This window comes from Myotis davidii, unplaced genomic scaffold (assembly GCF_000327345.1).
Source record: "Myotis davidii unplaced genomic scaffold, ASM32734v1 scaffold32, whole genome shotgun sequence".
Classification (NCBI taxonomy): Eukaryota; Metazoa; Chordata; class Mammalia; order Chiroptera; family Vespertilionidae; genus Myotis; species Myotis davidii.
In genome coordinates this window covers 9,993,083-10,002,466 of record NW_006286587.1, presented here as the reverse complement: position 1 = coordinate 10,002,466, position 9,384 = coordinate 9,993,083, and the positions used below count along the sequence as shown (strand labels likewise).

Below are 9,384 nucleotides of genomic sequence, written 5' to 3'. Positions count from 1 at the left end.
ACATAGTACAAAGCCCCAACCCCCCTGATGGGGTCTGCTCTGTGTGTGACAGAGTACAAAGCCCAAACCCCCTTGATGGGCCCTGCTCTGTGCGTGATAGGGGGCAGCCCCCCAACCCCCTGATGGGCTCTGCTCTGTGCGTGACAGGGGGTGGCGCCGCAACCTCCCCATCGACCCTGCCTTGAGTGTGACAGGTGGCGGTGCCCCAACCCCCCAGTCAGCCCTACCCTGAGCGTGACTGAGGGTGGCATCGCAACCCCCCAATCTGCCCTGCTCTGTGCATCACAGGGGCGGCGCCCCAACTCCCCAATCAGCCCTGCTCTGAGCCCGAACAGGGGCTACACCCGGGAGCAGGCCTAAGCTAGCAGGTCGTTATCTCCCGAGGGGTCCCAGACTCCGAGAGGGCACAGGCCGGGCTGAGGGGCACCCCCTCCCCCCTGAGTGCACAAATTTTTGTGCACCAGGCCTCTAGTCTATATAATAAAAGCCTAAGTGACCATTACAGAGGAATGACTAGAACAACTGGTCACTATGATATGCACTAACCAACAGGGGCAGACACTCAACACAGGAGCTTCCCCCTCGTGGTCATTGTGCTCCCACAAGGGAGCACCGCTCAGGCAAAAGCCAGGCTCATGTCTGGCGAGCACAGCGGCAGTGGCAGGAGCCTCTCCCACCTCCTCAGCAGTGCTAAGGAACAGCGAGCCGAGCAGTAAGAAGCGAACAGGCAGATGGTAAGGAGCAAGAGGTCCTGGACTGTGAGAGAGATGTCTGTCTCCCAGCTTAGGCCTGATCCCATGGGGCCTAAGCTGGCAGTCAGACATGCCTGGAGGGGTCCCAGACTACAAGAGGGTACAGACCAGGCTGAGGAACCCCCCATCCCTGCAGGGCACAGATTTCATGCACCGGGACTCTAGTACACATGTAATTAGGCTAAGTAATTTGTTTTGAAGAAGATACTTTAATTGAGGAAAAAGGTCTTATTATAGGCAAAGCATTAATAACTTCTAACATATTAAGTCTCTGATAATGCTTTATTTGCCACAGTCCCTTTTAAAATACTAATTTACATACATTATCATCTTGAAGGCATCTTAAATCCTTTAACAAAGTGGACCTCATATAACAATTTTAGTAATATGTATAACATTTATTAATCACTGAACATGTGTTAAGTATTGTTCTATATATTTTACACAGATTATCTCATTTGATACCATAAATTAATGAAGTAGGTACAACATCAGGACTAGAACAGAGGCCTATTTGACTCATAGGCCACATGATGAACCATGATGCTATGTTCCTTCTGACAATGAGAATCCAAAATGATCACTTATCAATCCTGGGACAAAGTTTCATTTTTAATAAAAATCTTATTCTGGTGTAATTTATTTTATAACCTGAACCTAAAGAGCATTTTTAATGTACCTAATAGTGTGAAATATACATAGTCTTTTTAAATTTTTCATATGCTTGATATTAAAGCATTTGTCAACATGCAGTTATTGAATTTTTATTTAGAATTTGCCAATTACTCCAGTTTGACAAAGGACTAAATATCAAACATTTTGGGATAGTTTCTATAAGGTCTGGCTTACAAAGTAAATGGAACAGACAGAATCATGAGGCCAAGTATTAACTCACAAGTGAAAGAAAGAATAAAACATAACAAATTAATAAATACAATACAAAGGAAACATTTGAAAATTTATAATCTGCTCTTAAAGTACAAACTCATGATTTTGGGAAATATAATATTTTGACTACCTCATATTTGTCTTGAGTTAAATTCTTCAGTTTGTAAAATGTGAGTGTATGATATTCATGCATGTTTTACTTCAGGAAATATATAGGGTCGTTTATACTGAGCATCAAATAATTTTTCAGTAATTAAAATGATCAGTCCTAATAAAGTGATTAAGTTGACATGCTATGATGTATTACCCTGTTATACCAGGTTTTCAAAGACTTCTTTTTCTAAATATGTAAGTTAAGAGCTTTTAAGTTCTATGCAGAAATGAAATATACTAAAGATGACATATATTCTACATAGAATATATGCCATATATTCTATTGGCATATATTCTAGTCTTTATAAAAAGATTCATTAAATTGCTTGTGAAAATTGTTTTCTCAAATTTTGAAGCCTGATGTAATTATTCTAGTCTACATTTCTCAGATATTTATATCATTCAACTATATTAATTTTTAGCATCTCTCTGACATATAAATTTATGAAAATATAAAAGATTGCATTTCTTCTCCATTTTAATATCTCTATTAATAGATAGCATTTATTTACATAGATACATTTAAATTAAGTTCTAACTCAGAAAGCTTTCCATTATTGTGATTAATTCTATTATTTGTAGAACTCTTCCAAAATGCTTGATTAAATATCATCTCTGGTGTATTTAAGGGAAAAAAAGAAAAAGAAAAGGAGAAAAAATAATTTAAAAAATCAGTGAAGGAATTAAACACATTATTTAAATTGCACATTATTTTTCAACTATTATCCTTAGAGTTCTAAAAATTAGAACGTTTTTTAACAGGAAATTGTATTTAGTGAAAGTTTTTGATGTTTTCAAATTTTATAGAAATGTTTTCTATATTGTAGATATTGAAGCAGAAAGACATAATAAAAAGCAAAAACAAAGAAATGTCACCACACAGGTAAATATTTTGCTAAGTCACTATATTTTCTAATACAAAATTTGGGCAATAGGCACTATTAGTATTAATTTGGCCTGCTTAGAATTCGTACACAAGTAATTATTGACTATTGCTTCTGTTCTTATTTTTTTCATTATTAATCAGTATTTTATATTTATCCATTAAACAAATATTTACCCATTCTACTGTGAAAAGATAAGAAAAGCATTCTCATAAGCCCATGACCTGTCGGAGGGCCTAAATCTTAAAACAAAAACGACAGAGGCCAGTCTGGCTAATAGAGTCACAGATGCTTTTTAAACTTTATTAACTTCATAATGTTTTCTGGCATTTTGGAAGTAAGGAATTCAGCATTGTCAGTCTATTCTCAACTCAGCACCCACAATAATTCTGTAACTGTAAGTTATTGAAATCATTCCTGTACTTGAAACCTTTTAGTGGCTTCGCATCTCAGTCAAACCAGAGTCTTGCTTATTAGACTTGGTCTGCACCAGTTTTATCTCTAACATCCTTTTACTACTATCTCCCTTACTCATACCATTCTAGACATACTCTCTATGCTGTTCCTCAGAAACCTCAGGCATGCACTCACCTTTCTTTTTTTTCTTTTCCTTAGTATGTGATTTATTTATTTTTTATTTTATTTTATTTTTTAATTTTTTTTATTGCTTAAAGTATTACAAAGGGTTTTACATATGTGTCCATTTTTCCTCCCGCCCTTGACAGTCCCCTAGCCTTCCCTATCCCCCAGTGTCTTATGTCCATTGGTTATGCTTATATGCATGCATACAAGTCCTTTGGTTGATCTCTTACCCACCTCCCCCCTGCCCCCCAACCCTCCCTGGCCTTCCCGCTGCAGTTTGACAATCTGTTTGAGGCAGCTCTGCCTCTGTATCTATTATTGTTCAAAAGTTTATAATGGTCTCTATTATCCATGAATGAGTGAGATGGCATGCACTCACCTTTCTGTTCTTTTTGCTTGAAATGCCCTTGAATCCAGATATTATGTGTCTCCCTTCCCTCACCTCTTTAGGTCTTTGCTCAAATGTTATCTTTTTGGAGAGTCTGTCCCTTAACACACTGTAAATTTGCAATCACTCTTCTAAAATTGAAAACCTTATCATGACACCTTCTATTTCCCTTCCATTCTGTATTTTCTCTCTCAGAATTACCACTATGTACATACCATATTTTTAAAATATATTTTTATTGATTTCAGAGAAGAAGGGAGAGGGAGAGGGAGATAGAAACATCAATAAGAGAATCATTGATTGGCTGCCTCCTGCACATTCCCTACTGGGGATTGAGCCCACAACCTGGGCATGTGTCCTTGACTGGAACCAAACCCGGGACTCTTCAGTCCGCAGGCTGACACTTTATGCACTGAGCCAAACCAGCCAGGCCTGTACATATCATATTTTGTTATGTTTGTTGTCACTTTCCTACCATTAGAATATAAACACATAAGAGCAAGGGTTTTTATCAGTGTTGTTCACTGTGATTATCCTAGCAACTAGAGTAGTGCTAGCTAGGCACATAGGAGGCAGTCAACAGATGTTTATTCAATTAATGAATAAATATTAAATCAAGATTAAAGGACTAAACTTTGGAAAAAAAGGTTTATGTAAATCAAAAACTCCTTTCTACATTGCAACATTTTCTAAATCGCTCCAAATTTAGCTCATCTTCAGTTATCATAACCATGACATCCCATAATTAACGGTGGGATTATTATGTACAGAAATAAATTTGATCGTGGCATAAAGCTCAGTTTGTCCTAAGGCAGGTGGAGACTGAAGGGACATCAGCTTTATCAGGTCACCTTGCTTTCCCTTGTGGGCTCTTGATATCTTGTCATATGTAATGCCTGCCCAATAACACCTGAAAGATAAAATAGGTCTACTGATTTAATTAAATATGCTACTATCATTTACTCAAGATGTGGTTATAAGGTGGGTAGATTCTCCATCCCCTAGACTCTTCTTTTTTTATAATCACCCATCCTGGTATCATACTTCTCTAAGTGTTACCGTAGCTTTCATTTTAACTGAATCTTGTAAATCTAGTTGTCTCATGAAAACTTCCCCTGTAGCCCTCTCAAAGATTTTCTCCCACAACCAAATTATGTTGGTCCTTGTTGGGTGGTTATCCTTCTCCCATCTTATTGCCACATTCTCATTGGGAGAGTAATAGAAGATAAGTGCAGAAGTTACTTATGGTCTTTCTCCCCAACTATGTTTTGTTTCTCTCTGCTCTGGAAATTTCAGTATCCATGAATCCTAACCACTCATTTTCTTTTTATTTTAATTATTTTTATTGATTGGTTTTAGAGAGAGGGAGGTAGGGAGAGAGAGAAAGACATTGATTTATTGTTCCACTTATTTATGCATTCATTCGTTGATTTTCGTATGTACCCTGACTGGGGGTTGAACCCACCACCTTGGCATATTAGGACGATGGTCTAACCAACTGAGCTACCTGGGTAGGACCTAGCCCCTCATTTTCATTGTTTAAATATTTTTGCTCTGATAACTATACCCTCCTCTCTACTTCCATAACCTAAACTATGTCTTTTCTAAATTAAAACTTCAAGTTTCCAATCTCTGCTGACCACTTGGAGCTTTCTAGGATACTCCATCACTGGATCTTAAATCCATTTACTTCTTTTATTGCTCATCATTCCCCTCAGATATTCACTTGTCTTCTTACTTGGCTTAGAGTTGATGGTGCATTACTACAGGACCACAGTCCCTTGTCCAAAACCCCTTGGGAACAATTATGTTTCAAAATTCAGGTTTTCTTTTTAAAAAATACTGTGGTTAAAATATATATAACATAAAAGTTACCCCTCGTAACCATTTTTAAGTGTATAGTACATTAGTGTTAAGTACATGTACATGGTTGTACAATCAATCTCCAGAATTCTTTTCAACTTGCAAAACTGAAACTCTATCTGTAAAACAAAAACTCTCAAATTCTTGCCTCCTCCCAGCCCCTGGCAACCACCATTATAGTTTCTAGCTCTATGAATTTGATTACTCTAAGTACCTCATATACCAGTAAGTGGAATCATATAGTATACTAGAGACCCAATGCACAAAATCCTTGCAAGGGGCTCCAAGGGCCAAGGCAACAGTCCCGGCTGCCACTCCAGCCCTCGCAGCAGCAGCCCTGGCTGCCGCCCAGGCGCTCACAGCAGCAGCCCCAGAATGACATCCAGAAGGATGTTCAGTCTAATTATCATATTTTGCTTTTATTATTATAGATGTCTTTTTTGTGGCTGGCTTATTTCACTAGCATAATGTCCTCAAAGTTCATCCATACTATAGTATGTGTCAGAATTTTTCTCCTTTTAGAAGTCTGAATAGTTTTCTATTATATGTATATGTATACCACATTTTGTTTACCCATTCATCTGTTGATGGACACGGGTTTTTTACAAATTTTACAAATTTTGGCTATTGTGAATAATGCTGCTATGAACTTGGATGTACAAATAAATATATGTTTGATATTCTGCTTCCAATTCTTTTAGGTGTATACCTTAAATGGAATTGCTGGACCATATAGTAATTCTAATTTTAATTTATTGAGGAACCATGATATTGCTTTCCACAGCAACTCCAATTTCTTCATATCTGTGCTAACACTTATTTTCCATTTGCTTGATTTTTTTTATAGTAACCAAACTAATGGTATATCATTGTGGTTTTGATTTGCATTTTCCTAATAGTTGAGGATCTGTTTAAGTGCTTGTTGGTCATTTGTGTGTCTTCTTTAAGGAAATAGCTATTCAAATTCTTTGCCCATTTTTTAATAGGGTTGTTTGAGCTTTTTGTTGTTGTTTAGATGTAAGAATTCTTTATGTACTCTGGATATTAACCATTTATCATATACCAGTATATGATTTGTAAGTATTTATTTCCATTCCATCAATTGCTTTTTCACTCTGTCGATAGTGTCTTTTGTTGCACAGAGGTTTTTATTTTGATGTAATCCAATTTACTTAGTGTTTCTTTGGCCTGTGCTTTTGATGTCAAATGCAGTGTCATAAAGCTCTTCCCTAGGTTTTCTTCTAGGAGTTTTATGGTTTCAGGTCTTACAGTTAGGTCTTTAATCCATTTTGAATTAACTTTAATATATAATTTAAAGTAAAAGGCAAACTTCATTATTTTATAGGTAGATATCCAATTTTCCAAGCACAATTTGTTGTAAAGGCTGTTCTTTCCTCCATTGAATGGTCTTGACATTCTTATTGAAGATCTTTTGACCGTATTTCAGAGGGTTTATTTCTTAACTCTCTATGATACTCCATGTCTGTCTTTATGCCACTGCTGTACTATTTTGATTACTGTAGCTTTGTAAAAAGTTTTGATATCAGCAAGTGTGAGACATACAACTTATTTCTCAAGATTGTTTTGGCTATTCAGGGTCCCTTCAAACTCCATATAAATTTTAGGTTCAATGTTTCTACTTCTGAAAAAAAAATAATGCCATTGGAATTTTGATAGGGACTGCATTAAATCTGTAATCAGTTTGAGTACTATTGACATTTTAGCAATATTAAATCTTCTACTTCGTGAGCACTTGATGCCTATTTATTTTTGTCTTCTTTAATTTCTTTCAGCAATGTTATATAGTTTTTAATATGGAGATACCTTTCACTTCCTTGGCTAAATTTATTTCTACATACTTTATTCTTTTTGATGCTATTGTAAATGGAATTGTTTTCCTCATTTCTTTTTATGATTGTTCATTGGTAGTGTGTAGAAGTGCAACTGATTTTTATGTGTTGATTTTATATCTTGTAACTTTGCTAAATTTATTTATTCTAACAGCTTTTTGTGAAATCTTTAAGATTTTCTGCATGTAAGATCATGTCATCATCTGCCTGACTGGCATGGCTCAGTGGTTGAGCATCGATCTATGAACCAGGAGGTCACGGTTCAACTCCCAGTCAGGGCATATGCTCAGGTTGCGGGCTCAATTCCCATTGTGAGGCATGCAGGAGGCAGCTGATCAATGATTCTCTCTCATCATTGATGTTTCTATCTCTCCGTCTCCCTTCCTCTCTGAAATCAATAAAAATATTTTTTAAAAGATCATGTCATCAGTGAACAGAGATAATTTTACTTCTTGCCAGTTTAGATGCGTTTTATTTTTTTCTTTCCTAGCTGCTCAGACTAGGACTTTCAGCTATGTTGGATAGAAGTTGTGAAAATAGACATCTTTGTGTAGTTCCTAATCTTAAAGGAAAGTCTTTCAGTCTTTCACAAAAGTGAAAGATTGAGTATGATGTTAGGTATGGGTTTTTCTATATGGCTTTTATTATATGAGGTTGTTTCCTTCTATTCCTAGTTTGTTGAGTGTTTTGATTATGAGAGGTTGTTGAATTTTGTCAAATGCTCTTTCTGCATCAGTTGAAATGATTATGTTAATGTGGTATATTACATTGCTTGATTGTTGTAGGTTAAAACATCTTTGCATTCCAGAAATAAATCCCACTTGGTCATGGTATAATCCTTTTCATGTACTGTTGAATCTATTTGCTAGTATTTTGTTGAAGATTTTTGCATCAATATTCATCAGGATTATTGGTCTGTAATTTTCTTATAGTGTCCTTGTCTGGCTTTGGTATTGGGTAATACTGGCTTCATAGAATGAGTGTATAAGTGTTCTCTCCAATGTAATATTTTTGAAGAGTATGAGATAAAATTCAGGTTTTTTTAGAGGTAGAAGTGTAATACCATACACACAGAGAGAGAGAGACATTATACATTATATTTATAGAATACCTCCAGCAGAGGCTGGGAAAATAAGTTGTTTTCAAACACATTAACATTTTTGTAGTAAAACATAAATATTCACATTAAATCAGATAAATAAAGAACATAACTTTACATCAGGTGCAGGCAGATTTTTTCACCATCTGAATGTGAACATAAAACTGTAGAAAAGCTTTCAGTTTTCAGATATTTTGGGATTTGGGAATTGCAGATAAGAGTTTGAGGGTCCTGTGAAATCTCTCCCTTGTTACACAACTTCCATTTAGTTACTCCTCTTGCGCTCCATCCACTTTATTGGTAAAACATCAACCCTGATTGAATGCAGTTCTCCACATATCAATTCCTGCAGCTGAGTACCTGGATGTGGCTGGAAATGAGCACAATCAGGCAACCAATCTCATTTCAATTTTATGACCACAAGCCTCAAGTAGGCCTTCAATGTGTCTCTGCAAACCTGAACATTTCCCTAATCAAATTTTTCTCCCTCTCTAATGCTGCTGTTTCATATATTCTTCTCAAAATTCAACACTCTCAGCTGATTACTTTTCTGGGTTTGTTTTCTCATTGAAAAAAGTAGACAGTCTGAAGAGCAAATCTACATCCTCCTACACCACTCTATCAGTCTACCAGCATCTATAAACATGTACAGTGCCTCAACTTTAGTCACAAACTAGGACACATCTCTACTGGGATGTCTAAAAGGCATGACACTTGATGTGTTGACAACTGGGATGTTGATTTTCCTCAACCCCAAATCTGTTCCTTCCCTAGTGTCTAATTGTACCAGTATATGGCTCCTTCATCCACCAGATGCTTGGGATAAAAATTTAACTTCTTTCTCTCATGCCCAATACAACACCTAGCATGGGTCTTTAAAATATATCCTGAATCCAGTCACTTAAATACTCCACCACCAGCCACC

At 36.4% G+C, this 9,384-nt stretch overlaps 1 protein-coding gene across 1 annotated transcript in view; it reads left to right on the top strand.

Moving 5' to 3' along the window:
• SEL1L2 (SEL1L2 ERAD E3 ligase adaptor subunit) overlaps positions 1-9,384 on the top strand; it is a 118,340-nt gene that overhangs the window by 15,341 nt on the left and 93,615 nt on the right. The window contains exon 2 of the mRNA XM_006758105.1: positions 2,621-2,676. Coding sequence (XP_006758168.1) covers positions 2,621-2,676 — 56 coding nt within the window. The remainder of the gene's footprint in view (positions 1-2,620; positions 2,677-9,384) is intronic.